This window comes from Vigna umbellata, chromosome 5, assembly GCF_029865625.1.
Source record: "Vigna umbellata cultivar VRB3 chromosome 5, Vumbellata_1.0, whole genome shotgun sequence".
Lineage (NCBI taxonomy): Eukaryota > Viridiplantae > Streptophyta > Magnoliopsida > Fabales > Fabaceae > Vigna > Vigna umbellata.
In genome coordinates this window covers 2351876-2376945 of record NC_142169.1, presented here as the reverse complement: position 1 = coordinate 2376945, position 25070 = coordinate 2351876, and the positions used below count along the sequence as shown (strand labels likewise).

The 25070-nt window shown below is 35.8% G+C and overlaps 3 protein-coding genes and 3 non-coding genes across 6 annotated transcripts; all 6 read right to left on the bottom strand.

Moving 5' to 3' along the window:
• Positions 1-3816: 3816 nt before the first annotated feature.
• On the bottom strand, positions 3817-3907 carry LOC124822018 (small nucleolar RNA snoR27). Its single transcript, XR_007027509.1, has one exon. It is a non-coding gene; the product is annotated as a small nucleolar RNA snoR27 (small nucleolar RNA).
• Positions 3908-4331: 424 nt separating this feature from the next.
• LOC124822021 (small nucleolar RNA snoR27) lies at positions 4332-4421 on the bottom strand. The gene has a single exon (XR_007027512.1). It is a non-coding gene; the product is annotated as a small nucleolar RNA snoR27 (small nucleolar RNA).
• Positions 4422-4540: 119 nt separating this feature from the next.
• On the bottom strand, positions 4541-4632 carry LOC124822019 (small nucleolar RNA snoR26). The gene has a single exon (XR_007027510.1). It is a non-coding gene; the product is annotated as a small nucleolar RNA snoR26 (small nucleolar RNA).
• An 8035-nt stretch (positions 4633-12667) lies between these two features.
• Positions 12668-13366, bottom strand: LOC124826898 (uncharacterized). The gene has a single exon (XM_047299854.1). It carries the CDS (start codon positions 13364-13366, stop codon positions 12668-12670), a length of 699 nt encoding a protein of 232 aa, XP_047155810.1.
• A 2946-nt stretch (positions 13367-16312) lies between these two features.
• Positions 16313-20852, bottom strand: LOC124826897 (chaperone protein dnaJ-like protein). The gene is made up of 7 exons (XM_047299853.2): positions 20650-20852; positions 20327-20539; positions 19775-19841; positions 18291-18622; positions 18034-18175; positions 17773-17898; positions 16313-16881 (listed from the first exon to the last, which is right to left on the bottom strand). The coding sequence occupies exons 1-7, from the start codon at positions 20669-20671 to the stop codon at positions 16497-16499; spliced, it is 1287 nt and encodes a 428-aa protein (XP_047155809.1). The 5' UTR covers positions 20672-20852; the 3' UTR covers positions 16313-16496.
• A 472-nt stretch (positions 20853-21324) lies between these two features.
• Positions 21325-23798, bottom strand: LOC124826896 (uncharacterized). The gene is made up of 3 exons (XM_047299852.2): positions 23018-23798; positions 21915-22634; positions 21325-21594 (listed from the first exon to the last, which is right to left on the bottom strand). The coding sequence occupies exons 1-3, from the start codon at positions 23651-23653 to the stop codon at positions 21427-21429; spliced, it is 1524 nt and encodes a 507-aa protein (XP_047155808.2). The 5' UTR covers positions 23654-23798; the 3' UTR covers positions 21325-21426.
• Between the last annotated feature and the right edge of the window lie 1272 nt (positions 23799-25070).

The following is a 25070-nucleotide window of genomic DNA, read 5'->3' as shown; positions in this document are numbered from 1 at the left end:
ATTAGTTTCAATCTTTGATTTGGGTTGATGAGTCCATATTTATGCCCACATTTATGCTTTAAAATTTAAAATTTAATGAGATTCTTGTGTTTAAATGATTGATTTAAAATGAATTTGTGACGATTAAATTTATTAGGTTTAAGAATTAAAGAGTCAAAAAGTTATTTTTAGCGTATAAATTATTCTTCAATGTTATAATGTTTGTTCATGAAGCTAAAATTAAAGTTTAATTGATGTAAAACATGAAAATAAGTAGTCTTAATTGCAATAGGCTTAAAATCAGATTTTGTTTAGAAAAAAAAATATACAAATGGCCAAATAGACAATATTTACTACTAAACTTTCCTAAATTTTCGTTAGGGTTGGACAAAAATAACTAATTTGTACTGTACTATAGTTAACTATACTATATTATACTTAAAAAAAACTGATCCACTTTTAATAAAAGTTCAGTATACTATTTTATGGTTTAGTTTTTAAAAACTGAACTTATAAGAGTTTCGGTTTAGTTAACCGTGAGAACTGTATCTACTCTTTTCTCTTCTCTAGTTCCAGTTCAACTGTTTCGTTTTGCCAAAAAACGTTATTTAATAGTAAAATATTAATAAAAGAAACCGTTCACATAAAAAATTAATAATGAAATTTTTAAGACAAAATTTTTTTATCACAATTTTTTATATTTTTTTAATCAATAAACATATATTACTTTTTAAATAATATTATTTTAAGTAATAAAAGTAAAATATTTTTTTTTAAATTTAATAATGATTAAGTAATAGAAATCATAAAAGAAAAAAAGACTATATAAAAAAAATAATACTTTAAATATATTATATTCTTTAACATGTTATTAAATATGTAAAAATATGTTAAAATTTTTTTTAATGATATTAAAATGTGTGTAAGCGCACATACTGAAATAATTATTTATTTTAAAAATCAACTTATTTTAAAATAAATATCAATATTATTATTTTTAAATGATAGTATTTTACAGAGTAAAACTAAAATATATTTTTAACGTTAAATTTTATTAAATGACTATATAATGAAATATCATAAAAAAATAGTAATATAACAAAAATAATTAATATTATAGAAATATCAAATGACAAAAAAATTAACAAAGGTTTATTAAGAGTAACTTTTTTAGTATCATCTTTTATTATATTATAATAATTAATTAATATTAGTTTAATTTTTACATAATAAAATATAAATAATAAATAATTGATTAATAAAACAATTTTATGAGAAAAAACTAAATATAAATAAAAAATTATTTTAAAATAAAATAAGTAGATAAAAAGATAAAATAAATTATATACACATATAAAACAAAAAATATAAATAAAAAATTAAAAAATAAATATAAAAGTAAAATAATATTCATGACAAAATAACCATAAATAAAAAGATAAAAAAATAAAATAAATAATAAAATAATTTCCATATATATATAATAATAAAAGAAATATAAATAAAATAGAAAATAATAATATCAAATAATTAAAAAGTTAATTTGTAAGACACTTATTAATAAAATAAAATAAAAATATTAAAATAAATTTCAATAAAAATATTATTGATTGTGATTAAAACGATCATAGTCAATAATGCTTGGAACCTTGTAAACCACACAAGTAATTCCTTTATTAGTATCACTACTGTATGGAATGTTGGTAATCCTCATAGATGTCCAAGGACCCCCTTAATTCCTGTGTATTTGTTTCTTGTTTCTTACTCTATTGCGACTACTATATTATACTTCTAATTAATACTACTACTTTCTAATTTCTACTTACTTTCCTTACTCTCCCATCCACGTCTTTCCTTTCTTCTTTCTTTTCCTTTCTCTTTTCATCCAATCCCAATTCTAGATACAAGAAAAGTAATGCATTTACTCCTCAAAACGTTTGCATTAAATGCACTATTGTGCTACTATTTCCCTGAAAATACATCTATTTGCCCCTTCTTTGACATACCAGTTTAATTCCTCTTTTATTGCTCACTTTCATATATAATTGATTTTATTATAATTCTTTCAAAATTTTCTATAGGTTCTTCACTTAAACTCAAACATTTTTCAAACATTAATTCTATTAGCATAATTTCTCACTTTTAATCTTGAATATTGCATATCATTCATAAGAGCCAAATATTGAAAAACAAATTCGTATTCGTTGAAAGACGACTTATCTACTTTATTGACTACTAACTTGACAATACTAAAATTACTTTGAAAAGTAGTATTAATTTGATAGCTTCAATGACAACATATCAAGAGCCAACTAGTCTCAACCTTTGGCTAAGGTCAACTAATCTCAACTGTTGGTTAAGATTGATTACCTTTGATAAAAAAGGATTAAACTTTTCGTTCAAATTGAGACTTAGACCGACTTAGCTTAATCTTTGACATTGTAGGTAAAATTGATTAAACTCTAAACAAAGGATAGATATAGTCAAGGATCAAACCACTTGACTTGAATAAAAAATCACATCAAATGACTTGAATCAAATAAAAAATCAAGATGATCTAACACATACCAAATGTCATGCCTAATTAGCCTAATAAGTTCAATTCGAATTACAAACCAAATATTTTTAAAAATATTTCAATTACTTTATTATCCAAAAACTCAATTATAAATAATTCAGATATTATGTAATTTAATTTATTATTAAAATTCTCGATTCAAACACCAGAAGTGAATTCATGTTTAGTTGAAGAGGGTTACTCCCTACACCATCCCACATTACTCCCTGCATCACCACACTTTTTTTAAATTCTAAAACTATCCTTTATATTTTAAAATATCCTACACCCCAACCTGTTGAGTTTTCTTTTTTCTTTTTTTAAATTTTTTAGTTTTTTAATTTATTATATTTTAAATTAATATATAAATATTATTTAATTTTTTTAAATTATTATTTAATTATTTCTAAATTAATTTTATTTTATTTAATAAAATAATTATTATTAATTTAATTTATGTACTATTATTTAAATAATAATTAAAATATTTTTAAAAAATTTATTAAACGGATGTCACGAATGTGCCACACCTTGAAGTTTTTCTTTTTAGATTTTAGCTTTTTAATTTATTATATTTGAAATTAATATATAAATATTATTTAATTTTTTTAAAATTATTACTTAATAATTTATAAATTAATTTTATTTTATTTAATAAAATAATTATTATTAATTTAATTTATGTATTATTATTTAAATAATAATTAAAATATTTTTAAAAAATTTATTAAAACATAGTTTTTAGTTTTTTAATTTATTATATTTTAAATTAATATATAAATATTATTTAATTTTTTTAAAATTATTATTTAAATGTTATAACAAGGCAAACTCTTAGATGAAAAGGAAAAAGCCCTTACTATTCGCAATAAGGACACACAATTCGTAAGATGGACCTGTTACGTGTACACAAATGACCGTGTTTTTGTTCCATTCGATTTCTCCCTGTTTAGAGACGAAAAGTGAGACACGTTCTGTAATCAGTTCAAACATAACCTTTCAGTACTTTTTATTCATTTCGTATTCGATTTTGAAATTACATTTTAAAAATTATCCGTTGTAACAATTCAATCCATTTCAACGTGAACAAGCCTATTAGAATAATTTCTTTTGACTGAGTTTACAAACAATTATATTTGAATTCCCACTATGAACTTTGGAACTTTAAAATAGATAAAAGTTTATCACAAACTTTTCCTATCAAAAAATATACTTGATCACAAATGTAGAGAAAATGGTGACGTTAGTATGCACGATGATTTAAAGGCACAATTCGCCAAGCAAGATCTCAGTAGATTACGATTATCTTCAGTTCTTTTGAAGAAACTACAGATAGATAACGCAGTTTTAGAACACCATCACAGATCCCATATATTTCCCATATATTTCCCAAGATGCAAACGTGCTACTGTGAAAAAACAAGGCAGACCCAACAAAATCTTAATAGAGCAAATACAAAACACAACAGAACTCTGAATCTGATATAGACAATCAATATTCAATAGCATCAAATAGCCTGAAGCAATACTTTAAAAGCTGCTGTGCAACTGTGATTTCGGCCACAACATTATGGAGTTTGTGACCCCAATTGTGACCACATCATGCAGTTATCCACAATTCCATGAAATAACAAAACCCTAACAAAATCACAATTACCACCACAATTTAAAGCTTTAGTCTGAACCCATACTAGTGAAGAAATCATACAACAATGCAACTCACTATACATACAAATGATCTTTTAAGCTCCATTATACGGATTCACATTGCATGACAAAAATCTAATAAGAACAACAATGGATCTCAGCGAGTAATGGTTATCTTCAATTCCTGAAGGAAGTTTCAGATAGATAACGCAGTTTAATTATAACATCACGGATCCATAAATCAAGCCAACTAACAAAAGAAATTAAAATAAATAAAAAAAATCAATTTTTGTGGCGTATGAATTGATAAAAAACTGATTTTTCTAGAAAAAAAAAATAGAGAGAGAGATTGAAGAAAGAGCATCTCAGAGTAATCATTCCCCATTAGTTTCTTCACTGGCAATCATAGTGCAAGGATAACATATTGGAATTGCTCATCACTGACGCTCGTAAAACAGAGACCTAACCACAACCTCTGAAGGTGATTGGAATCTAAAAGAGAGAATAGAATGTTTGATCCTCAAACTATGTTATTCAAATGAAATGGTAATGGGAATGGAGGAGGTTTCAAGTTCAACGATTTCTCTGCGGCGTGAGGGTTCTGAGAATTTAAAGAACTGCGTAGAACCTAGGGTTTTCTTGGGATGTGTTAATTTTTCCCAACTTCTTCAACAAGAAGTTATATGTATATATATATATATATATTCAATTGTAACAAAATAATTTGTCCCCAGCATTACATTACTTTATAATTGAGATACGATCTCTTAAACCAAATTTTCATTTTTAAAAATTATTTAAATTTAAATTTGACAATAAATACATAAAATTATTGACATTAACTATTATAAATTTTTTAATTTTTATGGAAACAAGTGCATACAATTTTTTTTCTCCCTAAACAAATAGACGGTGAAATAGAGATAAAATAAAATTATTAAAGCAAATAAAAAATATACTAAGAAGAAATATATTTTTGATATATGGAAAGATAATCTTCAAGATGTATTTCTTATATAACTTAATTTTTAATATAAGAATATATATTTTATCTCACTTCAACTCAAATGTTATTTATTAAAATTGAAATATTTTTTAAAATACAAAAAAAATATGTAACTTTGACAGAAATAGATTTCTAAAGATAATAATTAAATACTTTTAAAGTGTTATGCTACTTCATTCCTCTTATGTTCAAAATCCAGTTTGTTCGAGAGTAACAACTAATTTATTTTAAAATTCAATATCTAATATAATATTATAAAATTGGTTTAAATATATTTTTACCTTGCCTAAAATAAACTAATTTTAAGTTATAGTCCCTAATAATATTATGTAATATTAGATAGTTATATATTGGGAAGAAAAATTAGAATTAATTACATTTCATAATTAAACAGTGCAGTCTTTACACTAAGACCAGAGTTCAAAAACCAAAAGGCTTTAAGTACAACATTTACTACAATACTATAGAAGTACAAGTCAGAGACGAACGGTTTTACAAAACCAAAATAATCGAAAGTTCAAAAATCAAAAACTAATAACTAACATCTAAACAAACGAACGCTCTAAGGCTCGGCTTTGACCTCCACGTCTACCAGGTTTTCTTCTTCAATAACGTCCTCCAAAGTAGCCTCGCCTTCTGCTCACATCCACACGGATGATCATTGCAACGACAAGACGAACGTACAAAGACAACAGACAACACAAGGAAAAACGAAATGGTACGCTTATGTAATTTAATCCATACATCAACATATAAAATAAACATTTCAATCCACACAAACATATAGTTCAACATACAACATCATACGAAGTATATTACTAGACAGACTGTCCGGACTGTATGAATCTGTGTAGCTACAGGCGTTCTTGCACCCGGGTGATGTAGTAACTGGAATAATCTCATCAGCTGCCACCCGAGGTTAGCCCTATCCAAAGTACCCCTAAGGAATAGGACCTCCTGCCGTTCCCACACATGACCTACCCTCCTCTACGTGAGGACGAGTACTCATGGAACATCAGGATGAACAGCCAGCATTAGCATGCCCACAGTCATACTTTACAAAATTCCATATTCATCCATACATGAGTCGTTCCTCCCTGGAACGCTCGTTCAAATTCCACAACAATTATTTCATCTCATATACTGTTCTTTCATTATCATTCTTCACTTTAACCTCATTTTCGTCTTTCATTACAGTTACATAAAATAACGAACGTTCATCCCTCTTCATAACGAGGATGAACGTGAAAAACTAGACCGAGAGATTCTCGTTTCAGAACCGAATAAAACCGACACATCAGATTTACTGAACGTCATTTTCTACTCGAATCAGTTGAATGAACTGACTCTAGGAAGATCAACTCATTACTCAAAGAATAAGTTAAGTAGGAAGGCTCTTGACCGAATCCAAAATAGATAAAAACCCTCAAGACGTTTAGATGACCATACCGAGAATAATTTAATTATAAAAGCCGACTGTCAGTCAATGATCGAACGCGGTACACGGATTTACTGAAATTTGGACGAACGTTATTTTCCACCCGTTTGGTAGATTAATACTAGGACGAGCGTTTCGGTATAAGACCGAGCGCCACTCATAACGAACGCTTTGAGTCGAGACCCATCGCAGACTTGCATTCATAATAGCAAATAGAATTAAAGGTAATACAAGATGGTGAAGATAGAATTTACAAATGACTAAGTGTCCAAAGGTGTAATTATAAGCTTCTCAACTCCTTTCATAACACTCGGGTATCTACGTTCGGCCGAACGCTCAAACGTAGTACTAATACAAGAGGGCGTTCGTCCTTAACTAGGATTCTTTCCGAATGAAAGAATCCCTTACCAAATCATTTTCACTGGAAAAACCGAACGGTCAAAGACCGTCCAGTAACGTACGTACACAATCATAAGGGAAATTTCTTATCATAGTCAATATTATCAAATTTCAATTTTAACATATAGTCTCACCCATCTACAATCATACCATATTCAAATAATCATATCTTATATCATCAAATCACAGAAATCTCATACATTTCATGCATCATAACATAGCATCATAAATTTTCATATCCAATCAATTCAACGAACGCTCATGCAACACATAGTCATATAAATTAAATTAATAAGCTTCCTTTACCCGGATTTGAGACTGAATCGTTCTATACGTAAGAAGTGTGGCTCGACCAGCTAACGTTTTCCCCCTTAACAGTCACTTAACTCTATCTACAAGAAAGTTGAGGTACTTAGACTACACACTAGCATGCAGCCAAAACTTAGTTTTTCAGGGAACCTAAGAACGAACTACTAAGGGAGAAACTTACCAGTTTCAGCTTCTGAAACTGTTTGGTCCAACTTGTAGCTCACAGCTCAGAGAACGCTCCTACGGTTTCTGAAAGTTGATCGGAGAAGAGGGTGGTGAGTTACAGTAGAGAGAAGATGGGATTGTTCTAGAGAGAAGAAGGAGAATTCGAAAGATCAGGGTCTTTGGAGAAGAAGAGTGCATGCAGAGAGTGACGCGGACTTCAGAAAAATCAGTTTTGTTTAAAAACCAACGTCCGTTCTCCTGCTGACATCTGCATCCCACTTACTGATTTTCGAACCTTCCATACTCGACACCTGGCGTTAGCGCAGAGGGGTTTGGGTGCGTTTTAATTACTCTGAGCAAGTGACGTGGGGTGTATTAATTATGATTTGACAGATGGTTTGCAGTGTTAAATTTCCAAGGTCTTACATTCCCCCTAACTAAAAAAATTTTCGTCCTCGAAAATTAATACTTACCCGAAAATAAGTGGGGGTACAAGTCCTTCATAGCATTCTCCACTTCCCACGTTGAGTCGCCAGTCTTTGCGTCCCATACCATCTTCACTAGACGAACGTCTTTTCCTTTGTAGTACTTGGTGCGGCTGTCTTCCACACGAACTGGTTGCAACTCCAGCGTTCGGTCTTGGCGAAGTTGAACGTCCTCAAACTCCAATATATGAGAAGGGTTGGCTATGTACTTCCGGAGTTGGGAAACGTGGAAGACTGGGTGAAGGTTCGACAGTTGAGGTGGTAATGCCAACTCATACGCCACTGGTCCGATCTTTCTCAGAATTTGGTAAGGTCCGACAAACTTGGGGGATAGCTTCTTTGGACGAACGACTCTGCCTAATCTAGTGATCGGGTTGAGTCGAAGAAAAACATGATCTCCTGCAGCGAACTCCAAAGGTCTTCTTCTCTTATCTGCATAGGACTTCTGCCTGCTTAGGGACGTCTTCAACCTCTCTTGTATTAACTTCATCTTCTCGGTCGTTTGCTGGATAAGTTCGGGTCCAGTTAACACGTTCTCTCCTTCTTGAAACCAACAAAGCGGCGTTCGACACTTCCTACCATAAAGAGCTTCAAACGGTGTCATTCCAATGCTAGACTGAAAGCTGTTATTGTAAGTGAATTCCACTAGCGGTAAGACTTCATCCCAAGCGCCTAAGTGATCTAGGACGCACGTCCTCAGTAAGTCTTCAAGCGTCTGAATAGTCCTCTCAGATTGGCCGTCCGTCTGAGGGTGATAAGCTGAACTCATTTGCAGTCTGCTTCCCAATTCACCTTGCAAAGATTGCCAAAACCGAGATGTGAATCTCGTGTCTTGGTCAGAAATGATGCTCGAAGGGACTCCATGCAAACGAACGATCTCCTTGATATACAACTTAGCTAAGTTGGTCATCGACATCTTCAAATTGACTGCCAGGAAGTGGGCGCTCTTCGTTAGCCGATCTACGATCACCCAAATTGAATCATGATTTCTGACCGTGCGTGGTAGGTGGATCACGAAATCCATGGAAATGCTGTCCCACTTCCATTCAGGAATCTCCAACTGCTGAAGCAAACCGCCTGGTCTCTAGTGTTCAGCCTTCGCTCGTTGACAAGTCAGACATGATGCCACAAAACGAGCGACATCATTCTTCATTCCAGGCCACCAGAACGATTGTCGGAGGTCTTGATACATCTTAGTCATACCAGGGTGTATGCTAAGACGACTGTGATGCCCTTCCTCCAAAACAATCTGCTTCAGATCTCCATCGTTTGGAACGCACGTCCTACCCATGTAACGTAATAGACCGTCCGTTCCAGTATTGAATCCTTTAGCTTGATCCAAACCGAGCGTACTCAAAATCTTCACCAGTTCTTCGTCTTCTCGCTGCTTCATTTTGATCCGGTCAAAGACATTGCTAGATATTCTAAGGTTACAACATTTGATGCTGTTCGTTTCCAATTCGAACTGCAACCTTAGATCTCTAAAGCTCTCAACCAAACTGAGTTCCTTCACCATCATAACCGAGACTTGAACTGCCTTCCTTCTTAGGGCGTCCGCTACTACATTAGCCTTCCCAGGATGATACAGTGATAACAATTGAAAAACTGTTATTTTCATGCTTAAAATTGATACTAAAAGCAACCTTTATACTTAGAAATTAGCTTGAAATCATGCTTTTCTTCATATTTTCATAAATAAGAGAGTTGGATAGGTTTATGCTTGATTTCAGTGTTTTTGTGCAGGTTTTAAGGTGAATTTGGTGAAAGAAGTGAAGAAGGAGAGAGATGGAATCAGAAAAGACATCAAAAAGTGCAAAAGGAGAAGCCGCAAGTACCGCTCAGCGGCAGTTTACCGCTGAGCGGCACTCAGGAAGTCACGGGAGGTCCGCTGAGGGGCAAAATGGCCGCTGAGGGGAGAAAACTACTCACGCACTCACCGCTGAGCGGTACTTTACCGCTGAGCGGCACTTTTATGGGCTTGGACCTAATTTTCTGTAATTTACGAATAATATATAAGCTTTAGGGTTTCCTAGGGTTAGGTATCCTTGGCAGAAACGAGGCAAACACTATCTCTTCCACCCCTTTGAAGGAGGATCTTGGATGCTCAGGCTACCTCTTCACCTTTTTAGGGTTTTATCTTTCATTCTTTCATTATTGTTCATCCAGGTTCACCATGAATATGGTGAACTAAACCTTGTATGTTTGTTGGGGAATCAATGTAATCTTTTGAAGCTCTCATATATGGAATTTGTTTTTACATCTTATATTTAAGACCTATGCTTTCTTTCATCATTAGTTAGGGTTTTTCCTCTTTGCTTAATGCTTGCTTTGTTTAACTCATTCAATGCATGATCATTGATTTTGTCGATACGGGAACGTACGGGGAAGTCTAGATCCGGGGAATCTCTCCCAATATTATATTGGTTGTCGTTAAACTCCTGCACTTGATGAACTAATTATTAGGAATGCTAGGAATTGTATGAACTCGTAATTAGGGAGAAACCTTCTTGAAAGGTACTTTAGAGAGTGGCATTAACAATGATGATTTGAATGTTGAATTCCTAAAATATATGAGAGTGGATAAGATGAAATTGAACCCCAACAACATATTCATATATATATTTCATTGAAAGTGATTGTCTTTTGCTTTTGCCATTGATCAAAACCTCATGCATACATGTTTATTTTCGTCTTTTGCATAGTATAATCCAAATATTTCGTTCTTAAGTCTTAGCTAATCAACAAACCACACAACTAAACTAGGCCGTGAGTCCTTTGGGAGAACGATACTTGGTCTTACCAAGTTTATTACTTGAACGATTCGGTCATACTTGCCGATTGTAAAGCAAGTTTGTGACATCATATTTTGGTGTTCATAAATTTGTCCATCATACAACAGTTCAAACTCATAATCTTTTAAGAACTCTAACCAACGCCGCTGCCTCATGTTCAACTCCCTCTGATCAAATAAGTACTTGAGGCTATTGTGGTCACTGAAGACTTGGAATGTGGATCCGTACAAGTAATGCCTCCAAATCTTCAGTGCGAAAACGACCGCTGCCAATTCCAGGTCGTGCGTTGGATAATTTCTCTCGTGAATCTTCAATTGACGAGACGCGTACGCTACCGCTCGCTTCTCTTGCATCAGCACACAACCCAAACCTTGGTGAGAAGCATCGCAGTATACCTCGAACGGTTTGGCTGTGTCTGGAATAATCAAAACTGGAGTGCTCGTCAATTTCACTTTCAACTCCTGGAAGCTCGCTTCACACCAATCGGTCCATGCAAACGGCTGATCTTTCCGGGTCAACTGAGTTAGCGGAGCCATTATCTTAGCAAATCCTTCAATAAAACGTCTGTAGTAGCCCGCAAGCCCCACAAAGCTACGAACCTCAGTGACCGAACGGGGACTCTCCCATTCCAAAATCGCTCGTACCTTAGCTGGGTCTACCGAGATACCTCCAGCTGATACCACGTGCCCCAAAAACTGAACTTCCTTCATCCAGAACTCACATTTTGATAACTTGGCGTACAACTCCTTCTCCCTCAGTACGCCAAGTACAATTCTCAAGTGTTCCTCATGTTCGTCCTGGGTCTTGGAGTAGATGAGAATATCATCTATGAAGATGACTACAAACTTGTCCAAGTACGGCCTGAAGATGCGATTCATATATTCCATGAACACTGTTGGGGCGTTCTTTAGGGTGATACGCTCCCTAGGGTGATACGCTCGGCCTGATGAACTGCTTTTCCATCAACTCTTCAATCTGCTCCTTGAGTTCAGCTAACTCCGCAGGCGACATCCGATAAGGCTGAACAGAGATAGGAGCTGCCGTCGTCACCAAATCAATGGTGAATTCAACTTCGCGAGGAGGGGGAAGTCCAGGTATTTCTTCCGGAAAAACGTCCGGGAATTCATCCACAACCGATCGTTCCTTATTGTCACTACTGGACGATCGTTCTTGCTCCAACCTGCCGAATTTCTGATCTTCGTGCGTCATAATCAGGAAACAGTTGGCACCTTCCATGATGTCCTCCTTCAATTGACCGAGCGTTACTGACAACTCTTCTTCGTCTTCATCAGGAAATACTAATTCCTTCTTACCACAATCTATGAGAATGCGATTGGTAGCCAACCAATCCATCCCTAAAATCACTTCTAACTCTTTTAAAGGTAAACAGATCAAGTTCACCTTATAACTACGCTCCTCAACCACAATAGGACATCTAATGCATACGGTAGACGTCCTAATCTCTCCAGCCGCTGGGGTTGACACCACCAAGTCGAACTGCATCTCCCTCTCAGTTATTCCCAATTTTTCAACACACGCCTTCGAGATGAAGGAGTGAGTCGCCCCAGAATCAAACAACACACGACAAGAAATTCCATACAGCAAGCATTCACCGGTTATAAGGTTACCTGAGCTTGCTGCTTCTGCGCCCGTTATCGCATATACACGCCCAACCGCTTGGGCTCGTCCACCTCTTGGCTGATTCCTCCCAGCATTCGGTGGTCTCATCACTGCCCGTCCTCCCATATTGCACTCGCTCTTCAGATGTCCACTTCTTCTACAATGAGCGAAAGTTTTCCTCCTATCAGTTGAGGACATGACGATCGGTAGTGTGGTCCTCCACACTGGAAACAAGTCACATTTCCTTGTTGCCCAGATTGTCCGGCAGTAATTAGTGCTTGAGATCCACTCGTATTTGGACGGGCGTAAGGTGTTCTTCTCTGATTAACATTTCCTCTGGAGACGATCGGTCCCCTAACCACCTGTTGTTGCTTGAGATCCACTCTGCCATATTCTTCTCCAATACTTTGGCCCTTTCAACCATCGCAGGAAATGAGCGAATACACAGGCTAGAAATTAGCACCTTCAAATCACTCCTCAGCCCATTTTCAAACTTTCTGCATTGCCACTCCTCACTGGTAGCCATAGTGTTGAAACGAACCAAGTGCTTAAACTTGTTCGTATATTCAGGATCGGACATTCCACCTTGAACCAGTTGCAGAAACTCCACTTCCTTGGCAAAACGAACGCTGTCAGGGAAGTATTCTTCATAAAATTTGCTCCGGAATACTTCCCATGTGATGGGATTTTGGGCGTCCGTCAGGATAGCTCTCATGCTCGCCCACCAGTGGCTTGCTTCTTCAGTTAGTAGGTATTCTGTGAACGCCAACCTGTTCTCATCCGGGCATCTCTTGGCGTTGAAAATCCTCTCCATGTCTCTGAGCCACTGATCTGCCTCATCAGGGAGGCACTTCCCATTGAATTTGGCCGGATGGTGTTGTAGAAAACTCTCCAAGCTCCACTCGGATGGATGGTTAGCGTTGGAAGAGGACGCTCCTGGTGTGCCTCTGGTGGCAGCGATAATTTCCATCAACTGCCTCTGGGTCGCCTCAGAGTTGGCGCGAGCGGCCTCCAAACTCTATAGAGCAGCTGCGTTCTGCTCCATTAGTATAGTGAAATGTCGTTGTAGCCTCTCAATCACTGTTTCCAAAACCAAAATAACCGAACGTTCAAAAATCAAAAACTAATAACTAACATCTAAACAAACGAACGCTCTAAGGCTCGGCTTTGACCTCCACGTCTACCAGGTTTTCTTCTTCAATAACGTCCTCCAAAGTAGCCTCGCCTTCTGCTCACATCCACACGGATGATCATTGCAACGACAGGACGAACGTACAAAGACAACAGACAACACAAGGAAAAACGAAAGGGTAAGCTTATGTAATTTAATCCATACATCAACATATAAAATAAACATTTCAATCCACACAAACATATAGTTCAACATACAACATCATACGAAGTATATTACTAGACAGACCGTCCGGACTGTATGAATCTGTGTAGCTACAGACGTTCTTGCACCCGGGTGATGTAGTAACTGGAATAATCTCATCAGCTGCCACCCGAGGTTAGCCCTATCCAAAAGTACCCCTAAGGAATAGGACCCCCTGCCGTTCCCACACATGACCTACCCTCCTCTACGTGAGGACGAGTACTCACGGAACATCAGGATGAACAGTCAGCATTAGCATGCCCACAGTCATACTTTACAAAATTCCATATTCATCCATACATGAGTCGTTCCTCCCTGGAACGCTCGTTCAAATTCCACAACAATTATTTCATCTCATATACTGTTCTTTCATTATCATTCTTCACTTTAACCTCATTTTCGTCTTTCATTACAGTTACATAAAATAACGAACGTTCATCCCTCTTCATAACGAGGATGAACGTGAAAAACTAGACCAAGAGATTCTCGTTTCAGAACCGAATAAAACCGACACATCAGATTTACCGAACGTCATTTTCTACTCGAATCAGTTGAATGAACTGACTCTAGGAAGATCAACTCATTACTCAAAGAATAAGTTAAGTAGGAAGGCTCTTGACCGAATCCAAAATAGATAAAAACCCTCAAGACGTTTAGATGACCATACCGAGAATAATTTAATTATAAAAGCCGACTGTCAGTCAATGATCGAACGCGGTACACGGATTTACATAAATTTGGACGAACGTTATTTTCCACCCGTTTGGTAGATTAATACTAGGACGAGCGTTTCGGTATAAGACCGAGCGCCACTCATAACGAACGCTTTGAGTCGAGACCCATCGTAGACTTGCATTCATAATAGCAAATAGAATTAAAGGTAATACGAGATGGTGAAGATAGAATTTACAAATGACTAAGTGTCCAAAGGTGTAATTATAAGCTTCTCAACTCCTTTCATAACACTCGGGTATCTACGTTCGGCCGAATGCTCAAACGTAGTACTAATACAAGAGGGCGTTCGTCCTTAACTAGGATTCTTTCCGAATGAAAGAATCCCTTACCAAATCATTTTCACTGGAAAAACCGAACGGTCAAAGACCGTCTAGTAACGTACGTACACAATCATAAGGGAAATTTCTTATCATAGTCAATATTATCAAATTTCAATTTTAATATATAGTCTCACCCATCTACAATCATACCATATTCAAATAATCATATCTTATATAATCAAATCACAGAAATCTCATACATTTCATGCATCATAACATAGCATCATAAATTTTCATATCCAATCAATTCAACGAACGCTCATGCAACACATAGTCATATAAATTAAATTAAGGGTTAAATATGTTTTTAGTTCCTAAACTATTGACCGTTTCTGGTTTTCGTCCCTCTTTCAAAATAAGGTACAATTTGGTCCTCATTCTTTTCGAAACGTTCGTTTTAGTCCTCGGAATTTTGGTTTTAGTCCTCATTTGTTGCTAAATGAGGACCAAATTTTTAAACATTGTTTAATTTTCGAGGACTAAAACGAACGTTTTGAAAAAAATGAGGACCAAATTGTACCTTACTTTGAAATAGGGACGAAAACCAGAAACGGCCAATAGTTTAGGGACTAAAAACATATTTAACCCTTAAATTAATAAGCTTCCCTTACCCGGATTTGAGACTGAATCGTTCTATACGTAAGAAGTGTGGCTCGACCAGCTAACGTTTTCCCCCTTAACAGTCACTTAACTCTTCCAATCAAATCTATCTACAAGAAAGTTGAGGTACTTAGACTACACACTAGCATGCAGCCAAAACTTAGTTTTTAAGGAAACCTAAGAACGAACTACTAAGGGAGAAACTTACCAGTTTCAGCTTCTGAAACTGTTCGGTCCAACTTGTAGCTCACAGCTCAGAGAACGCTCCTACGGTTTCTGAAAGTTGATCGGAGAAGAGGGTGGTGAGTTACAGTAGTGAGAAGATGGGATTGTTCTAGAGAGAAGAAGGAGAATTCGAAAGATCAGGGTCTTTGGAGAAGAAGAGTGCATGCAGAGAGTGACGCGGACTTCAGAAAAATCAATTTTGTTTAAAAACCAACGTCGGTTCTCCTGCTGACACCTGCATCCCACTTACTGATTTTCGAACCTTCCATACTCGACACCTGGCGTTAGCGCAGAGGAGTTTGGGTGCGTTTTAATTACTCTGAGCAAGTGACGTGGGGTGTATTAATTATGATTTGACAGATGGTTTGCAGTGTTAAATTTCCAAGGTCTTACACACATATAGTCTCAAAATGAAAGTTACTGATAAATTAGATTCATAAAAGGTTGAAAGACAAAAATGTGTTCAGTATTTGCTAACTTTGATTTTTCCTTTTACAACACATGTTTTGCTGTAATTATCTCATGAAGGGCTTGTGTTTAGACTTGAAACTGCTCTTCATTACTTCCATTCCATGGAGACGAGAAAGCAAGGAATGTCACAAAGATTAGCTTTAATAAAACCAGCTAGAAATCCTACTAGGTGATGATTTTTTATGAAAAATAGAAACCAAGTACATGATTTTTATTCAATGGCAAAAACGATAAATAGTACACTGTTCATCTTCACACCTCTCAAACCCAGAAATCTGTTTCTGTATCAAACTGAACAAATAAACACAACTCATAATCTTGTAGATGGAACCTGGTGTACCCCTTAATGCTGCCAGTATGACAAGTTTCAAACATTACAACTTCAACCACTCCAGACATGGGCACAGGCCCCAGCAAAATCTTGCAGGGTAATAATCCTTAAGATACACCTCCCTGCCATATTCTATGATATAGAAACTGAAGGATTGCCGACTGTGACACATGGTTACACGAGTTACTGGCACAACTGAGATTGTGTGCCTCTCACATATGACCCTTGCAGTGGCAGGTACTTGTGCTCTTTCAGCAATTACATCAGAAGAAAACTTGTTGAGAAAATAAGAATCTGCAAAAAAGGCTGGTGTGCATTGGTGTGCCTGAGTGTTACACAATTCCACCCCTTTGGACCTATTGAAAACCTCATCTGGTACTGATGCTGCTCCACTTGTTGCATTTACTTTCCGAGTTGAAAGAGTCTTCCTGTAGCAGCGCAAACACTGGTCTTTTAGAATTGTAAATAAACGGAATCAATGTTATTCACATCAACATGACTCTCTTAAACTAGATTATATAATAGAAGTGCCGCATCTATAGTGACAGATAACATTTCTGCACAAGGATTGAGCAGTAACGCTCAAACATCAAATTGTGACACTGGCCTTGACCTCTAACTAAATTTTGGATTCACCGCTTTAAACAGTACAAAATCTTTATGATGCATACTGCACAATGGCCATTCAAGTACATATAATCCATGTTCTACAAAGTCTGTTAGTATTATTTCAATTGATTTCGTGCATTGAATCATCTTTTGTGTATTCAAAAGGTCTTCCTCAGCTTTTCCTATCTTGGGTTACCTAAACAACACTTTAGCGTTCATATCCTTCTCTTCTAACTATCAACCATACTTCCAAATCACAATAAACAGCAAAGTTTCATTTCAAAAAGTTGGAGCCAACTTTAGCTTCAAGAGGATGATTAAATTACATAAATGTTATTTTACTTGTTCTCTCTTTATATCAATATTTTACCATGTTTGAAACTCCCTTGCTTTGACAGAGCACTTGTATTTCACAAAATGAACATCACCCTTTTGGGATAAAAAAAGGTGGAGGCAGAGGGCTATGGAGCTAATAAATGCAGGATTGTCTTATTCAGCCACAGTTACAGAGAAATCATAAAACGGTTCATAATTACTGCTGATGCAGTTCATTCTACAGAGACTTTTTAATGCATATCACACTGGTTTAAATTATAACTAAAGCACGCAAATGATGACAAGGTGTGCCTGCTAAAGTAAGTAACTACTCCAGATAATATATTATTATTATGTACAAGTTTGAGTAATATTAGACAGCCAGATTGACATACCATCGAATAATAGCTATATTGCGTGCTAGAAGAGAACCACCTCCATTACATGTTACACACTTAATTAGCCCACGTGATCCACAAGTCACACAAGGAATCTTTCCCCTGCCCTTACACTTCACACATCTGCAAGAAAATGTAACTTAAATAAATGAATTACAACTATAAACTTCCACCTTGAGAGAAAGCAATTATGCCAGGGCTTTTGACTACTGCTTCAATTCAACATTGATCTATTATATGAACAAACAAATTACTCACTCTGTGTCTGAACCATCTTTATGAGCTATTAAACCCCTTCCATAACAAGTTGCACACTGAGTCATCTGATTTTCCTTATAAAATCCAGGTTCTTGGTCTGCATTGCATGTAGCACAGACTGTACTTCCTCTTCCAGCACAAACTGAATAATTTCGACAATTTTGTTAGGAGAGGTAAAAGGAAATAGTGGTGAAATAGTAGTATATGAGTGTACATATTTTATTTGTGAATCTTGGAAATCAAAATCGAGAATTCACCTGAGCATTTCTCAATAACTTCAGAATGAGGAATCTTTTGCCGCACTTCATTGTAGGGTACAAATAGAATAGGGAACTGAGATCTTAGATCCAATTCCCAAATACCAAGTTCAGGTCCATTATCTTTTCCATCAATACTGCCACCAAGGTATGGTTCAGTCTCTCTTATGATCTCTCTTTCCTCTATAAATGTATCCAGTGTTCCTACATAAACATTACAGTCTTCCACTGCATGAATCTTCCACGTTCGAGCAGGACGGCTACCCCAACAGCAACGATGACCAACATGATCAATGAGCAACTCTCGTATCTCCACTTCATCCAGAATTTTCCTAAAAGAGGATCACCCGGTAAACAAAGATTATTTGCCAATATATTATTGACCTTGAGAAGTTCATATCAGAATGGCCTTTATCAAAAGGCATGCATCTTAGACACACGTCACATGCGGAAGATACTTTTTAAATAAACAATCATAATATGCCTCACCAAAAAATGCGGTGCCAATTCCTTTACCTATTAGAGGAAAGAGTCTAAAAGTCCTTCCATTTCATATTGATTATTGTTTTAGCTTCGAGAAAAATCATACCAATTGACATTTCAGTAACTAAGAAATTAAAAGAGTAAAGATATTTCAGTAAAATTGGTCCCTAACAAATATTATTGTCTTGAAATAATTTTTTTTTCTTAATTTATGTGAAAAAACCATAAACGCCAACCAATAATAAAAGGAGGGAAGTAACATTTTAATGAAGTCATTAACGATGACAGACATTTATCTCGATGAACCCTCCTAATTTTTCTCCCCTTCAAACCCCTTTTGAGCTATTGCTATTTACTATTTTCTCAAGCACGTAAAGGGGGAGATAACCTATCTTATTTTCACTGTAAAATAGACTCTAGCATATAAATTAGTTGCTTTCTGCTGAATATGATTTCACTTATTTCCGAATGATTCCTAAAAGTGCTGCATAACACCACCACCAACATCAGATACATTTAGTTACACATTTTCAGGTAGCAAATGTACCTTCGTTTGATGCATGTTCTCTTTAATCAAAGCGACTTATAAATTAGCCCTTAAATATCAAACTCCATACATCTTTGTTTCTGTTTTCTGATCTGAAATCTTAGCTAGACCCCTCCGAACACTCAAAAAGCTAGCACCTAGAAAGCACTTTGTAACTCTACATTGTACACCATAACAATTAACAACATTATTTTATTTCCACCATCTAATTTGATTCTCCATTTTTCTGCCTCATAAAACATTGTCTACCTGTCCACACTTCTATACATTTATTTTATTTCCACCATCTAATTTCGGTAACAACAAGGTTTGAATCATTGTTATAATAAAACCCTCCATTAATTCTTTCCGACAATGAAACCAAAACATTAAACAGCTTATTGTACAGCCCAGTTCCCATATGAGAAGCTACATGAAAACACATGTTTTATGGATTTTTTTGCAGATGTTATACCTCTGGAATTGGGGTCTTGGTCCACTATAATCTCCTCCATATCCACCTTGATAGACAAGAGCTTGCTCTGCAACAGGTAATAATGTATTCAGCATCCAGGTTACAAAGGAAAAGTATCTTCTGGCAATAAACTTAAACTAGTAAATCTCCATTTGTCTAAAAATTATAATAGAAGACACTGCTAAAGAAAAACCAGAAAAATCCCTCTACCCAATCTCCAATGGCAGCCGTTGTACAATGACTATTACTTTAGAGCCCACAACTTTTTAATTATTACACAATAATGAACACATATGGCTCAAAATTTGAATGAATTAGTGGTGCAATGAAAAAGAAAATACAATATAAAAACCAAACACAAAGGTAAAAAAACAGTAAATTACAGCCACAACAGCAATGTCTTTGGGGTCTTTGCGAAAGCAACTGTGGCTACTTTAGCCGCATGTATCCCCAATTTCAAGGGTGGAAATGAAACTGCGGCTGTGACTGCAATTGAAAACCTTGGCAATCATCATAATTGAAACGAGAATCAGGAACCACAAGAGAACACACCTGTAGGATCAGGCTCAGGTGAACCAACCAAAGCCCCGTGAAGAGAAGGAGGATAGTAACCAGAAGAGGAAGCAGCAGCTGCGGATCGTATCTCATCCACACTTACCTCAGTTCCAGCCAATGAAGCAGTTGGTCTAGCAGAACCGGTTCGACCCACATACTGATACGAGCTCCATTTTCCACTGTCCGCTTCAATCGATCCACTTCTCTTATCTAATTCAAACCCAAGAAAAATTAAAAATTACCCAGAATCAGAATCGTTTCAAAAATTCAAAATCAGCCATTAAAATTGAAACTTTGCCATCAAAGAAGTGAAATTGTACCTGATAGCAGAGGCTCCTCCATGGCGGGATGGAGAGTTTAGAGTTGAGAGTTGAGAGAGGTAATTGACTTTGGTGCCTTATAATCGAGATAATAACTTTGCCATTAAGGAAATAGAATTGTGGATACACAAACACGCGAGTCAAACGGTGTTATGATTTGATCATTGTGAATGACCCTGCGGGTTAACACACCGCGTGCCCCACTTGCTGTTATACAGAAACGGAAGTTTTTGGTGTGGAAATTTATTATTTCTTCATAAATTATATATTTATTAAATTAAAATCATATTGGTTGCTCCAACTTAAAATAACTTATTAAATTAAAATAAATTTGTATTCACCACTCGATTTCAATGGTAAATAGACAGGGAAAAAAACATTGATTATGCAATCACGGCACGTGGATACAACTATTTTTTTTTTTTAAATTAAGGATCCTATTAAACACAATTTTGTATCACGATACGAAATATCTATTGTAAATCTAGGGTGTAATTTATATGTTCAAGTTATTGATTATAAACTTTAATTATATTATTATATAAGTTAGATACTTATTATAAACTTCACTACATAAACATGGTATTTTTCCAATACATTGATTTCTTTAATCAACAGAAGATTTTATTTTATATTTTCAAAATCCTTGCAAATTTCAACTCAGATCTGTTTACAGAAGCCGAAACAAAAATAATTTTTTAATCCTTTCTTGCAAGTGTCGAAACCGTGTCCAACCATGACAAGCCCCTGTTCAAATTAAAACAAAAAAATAACAATTCAATAATTTTCTTTTCTGTTTCCATCTTTTTTCTTTTCATCTCCTTCTTCCTTCCAGCCAATACATCTCAAAATACACATTTCCTTTTTCCTTCTCTTCAGTAAGTAGAATAGGCTATCTGTTAAAGCAGCTTTAGATGTCAAAGAAGCTCTCAACAGGTTTAGCGCCTGACCAAAATAGACACAATTAACATATTAAGAATTGAAAAACAAGTGTCAATGGAAGAAAAGTTGTAGAAAGTTTCATTATGACCAACTATTTGTAAAATTATTTTGTTTAAACTGACTTTAAAATAATGTAATCTAATTTTGGATAATTTCACTGTAAAAGCAAATTTGATGTAAATGTTAGTGTAGACTTTCAACCTAAAGTTACTTCGTAATAACTTCACCATATATATGATCAGATTTTCATACAATGTATGAATAAATTTCCTTATAGCAACGCCAAAGAACAAGTCTTAAGAGTGGATTGTGAGCATGATTACCTCGCGTGAGTTCTTAATTTCCACCAAATGTTCCTCAAAATCATCCAATGGCAAATGAAACTCTTGTACGAAGGAAATGCTAGAAGTAGTTGTCATTGGTGACACTTGAAGATCATCCCTCACAACAAATATACAGGGCCTCTTCATAAATCCCACGGCAGGTCCTCTTGCTCCATCAGAACATCTTGGTTCAAAAATTTTCATAGCCACTGGATCTTGTAACACGTCTTGATTCTTTGAAATCGCTTCACGTTTGATATTGGCATTCACTACCTTAGTGCCATACCAATAACTGGGACTGTCTTCTTCTGGAACATGTATTGGCTGGCATGTACAACCAAATTGATGAGGGACACATGGATTCAGTAAGGAATTGTTTGCTGATCCTATGAACCATGATGAATTAAGATCCTTCACACTTTTATACAAGTTATCAATGCTTCCAAAGGATGATTTGCCATTCATGAGGTTTATAATAGATCCAAGAGGTATGGTAAGGAAGCTGAATAGAAAATCCACAAAGTTTCCCTCTGCTTCAGCAAACAGAATCTTGTTCTGTGATTTGCTCACTGTTATCTTGACTTCTAAAGAACATTTATGGTGGCTTAGGCCAGAATCTAGTGAGAAGGAAGGGAGTGTTGGCTTAGATTCTCTGTTTGCCAAAAATACATCACTTAGAGGAGATTTGGAGGTTAATGCTTGCTTTAGTATGCTAAATATCTGAAAAAAACAAAGTGTTATACTGAAGGTAATTTCCTAATACTATCAAAGAATTATACTAAAGGAATGCTCCTCTCCATAAGGAATTGCACAAGGTTATCAATAATGCATACAAGACAGGACCCAGTTGGCATAGTTGCAACCTGAAATAATGTTACAATTATGATACCTGGAAGATAAAATAAAACAATACAATTAAGCCTAATTTATTACAAGTTTGATTAACCATATTTCTTCATAATCTAAAATTAACTCATGCATAAATTAAAAATCATTTCTTAAAGAAAATAATGATAAAGAAGTTTTCTCTAAAATAGCTATTTCACCTTTGGGGTCTCTAATAGCATATAGGTGAGCAAACATCATTATCAACATATTATTACCTCCTTCATGCCAACATTTACAGAAATTTCTTTCATCTTGTTGAAGTCTTTGTATCCAAGTTGGAGGAGTTGCTGAACAGTGTTACCTGGAGAGCTGTTCAGCACTCTCAAATCATCAAAGATCAAGAACATGGCATCCCCTTTAACAAAAACACCATTTCCCCAAGAACCCTCTTCCTTTGACTCTTCCAGCACTTTCATCTCTTTGGTCATCAACTTCCCACAGTAGCAACTTGCCCCACCAAAAGTACTCAGCAACAAATCACTGCCCTTTAAACAGTACCCACACACGAAATACTTTGTGGGCACTGTATCATCCACCTTCAGTTTCAGTCTCTGGCAAGAGGTTTCCGAAGGGTTGCGCGGAGAGAGCAGCATTTGCCGGCAGATACGGTTCCAGAAGACGTTAGTGTTGAACTTTTCCACACTCTGGTAAAGGTTGCCGATGCAACCGATCTCTAACGGTTGGTGAGGTTGGTTTTTTGACACAAGCCTGATGATGGTTCCCAGTGGAAGGGTGAGGAAACTGAAGAGAACATCAACGAAGTCTCCACTCGCTTCTGCCACAATTACACTGTTTTGTTCTTCGTCCACCCAAAATTTCAAAGGGATTGTTGCTTCTTGATTTGAAGCCATTTCTGAAACATAAAATTTCAGAAAATTAATGAAGCGAAAAGGGTTTTATGTTCTGTTCTTATTTTTGGTGAAGGGTAAAGGAATGAAGTGGAACCATGAAAAGGAAAATAATGCAAGCTTCTAACAAAGTTTCATGCTTTGGAATTCACTAAGATTGAAGGAAAGGTGTATGGGTGGGTCCACTATACGATGGAACATACCTTACCTCATTGATGCTTAAAAGGTTATGTATGACTAGTGCAAACCTGCATAATAATAAAATTATGGGTTAAATACGTTTTTAGTCTCTCAACTATCAAGCGATTTTGTTTTTCGTCCATATTTTAAACTTTTTACGTTTTGATCCCTCTCCTTAAGGAAACCATAATTTTTTATCCTCCAAAATAAATGGCGTTAAAAATTAGGTGAGGTGGATAACGTTTGGCCACGCTGGAAACTTTGAAACTCTCTCTACAACATTTAATATTTTTTAATGCAAAGTCAGTGGTCACACACGAACGTCAACACACCTCCACTAACTTGGGCTATCGCCGGCGACGTTTGTTACGGCCAGGAAGCCATTGGAGTTTCCCTTCCTTTTCTTCTAATCATTAGGGTTTCTTTCTTCTTTTTCAATCTCTGCAACGCTCATCAGGAACGATAAAGGCACCATCACTGTCCACTCCAACCAGATTCGCCGCGGGTGGCATATGGAGCCATCGGGGTGTCGTCAACGCCAGCGTCTCCTTCTTCGGTCGGTCCGCACCGGCCGTCGCAGCTTCAAGCCTCAATCCCAAAACAAAAAACAGTCAAATCTTCCGGTCAAGCTTTTCTCTCGCATCTCCCATCACCATGAACTTCACTGGCTTCAATTAGGTTGGTCTACAGTAAAGAAGATACCTCGATGTGGGAAGGTTAAGATCCAGATTAGAGGACAAAGTGTGTGCCATTTGTGAAGAGTGTCGTGTTCTTTCTGTTGAGACCGCATAACAGAAGAAAAATTAAGGTTATTAATCTAATGAATTGGTGAAAGTGTGACGTTTGAATGTGGAGAAGGAAGGTTTTGTGTTATATATATATATATATATATATAATAGAACTTTGAAGAAGGAGGTGTGGAGAATTCTGGAAAACACGACATCATGGGCGGGGTCATGAGAAATGAGCACTGAATCAGAGTATCATTTCGTTTTCCAGAATTTTCCAAAACCAGACATGTTACAGAGGATGAAACCTTTCAAGATTCCAACTTGTTGGATAAGCTTTTGATCATGTTTTCTGCATAATGAGATCCCTTCGTGTTCCAAGTCCAAATCTTAATTGCGGATATCTTATGTATCTGGTTACACTCCAATGTGTCTGCATGTAGATCAACTATAGTGTATCATGTTGGAGTAATAAATATTTTTATATATTACATATTTTGGAAATTAATTTC

Coding starts and splice junctions, on each gene's coding strand:
- LOC124826896 (XM_047299852.2), bottom strand. CDS start 23,653: ATGGCTTCAAATCAAGAAGCAACAATCCCTTTGAAATTTTGGGTGGAC. Junction 22,635..23,017: donor TAAATGTTGGCATGAAGGAG/GTAATAATATGT, acceptor TGTTTTTTTCAG/ATATTTAGCATACTAAAGCA. Junction 21,595..21,914: donor AAATTAAGAACTCACGCGAG/GTAATCATGCTC, acceptor TATTTTGGTCAG/GCGCTAAACCTGTTGAGAGC.
- LOC124826897 (XM_047299853.2), bottom strand. CDS start 20,671: ATGGAGGAGCCTCTGCTATCAG. Junction 17,899..18,033: donor AAAGATGGTTCAGACACAGA/GTGAGTAATTTG, acceptor ATTTTCTTGCAG/ATGTGTGAAGTGTAAGGGCA. Junction 16,882..17,772: donor AATATAGCTATTATTCGATG/GTATGTCAATCT, acceptor GCGCTGCTACAG/GAAGACTCTTTCAACTCGGA.
- LOC124826898 (XM_047299854.1), bottom strand. CDS start 13,366: ATGGAAATTATCGCTGCCACCAGAGGCACACCAGGAGCGTCCTCTTCC.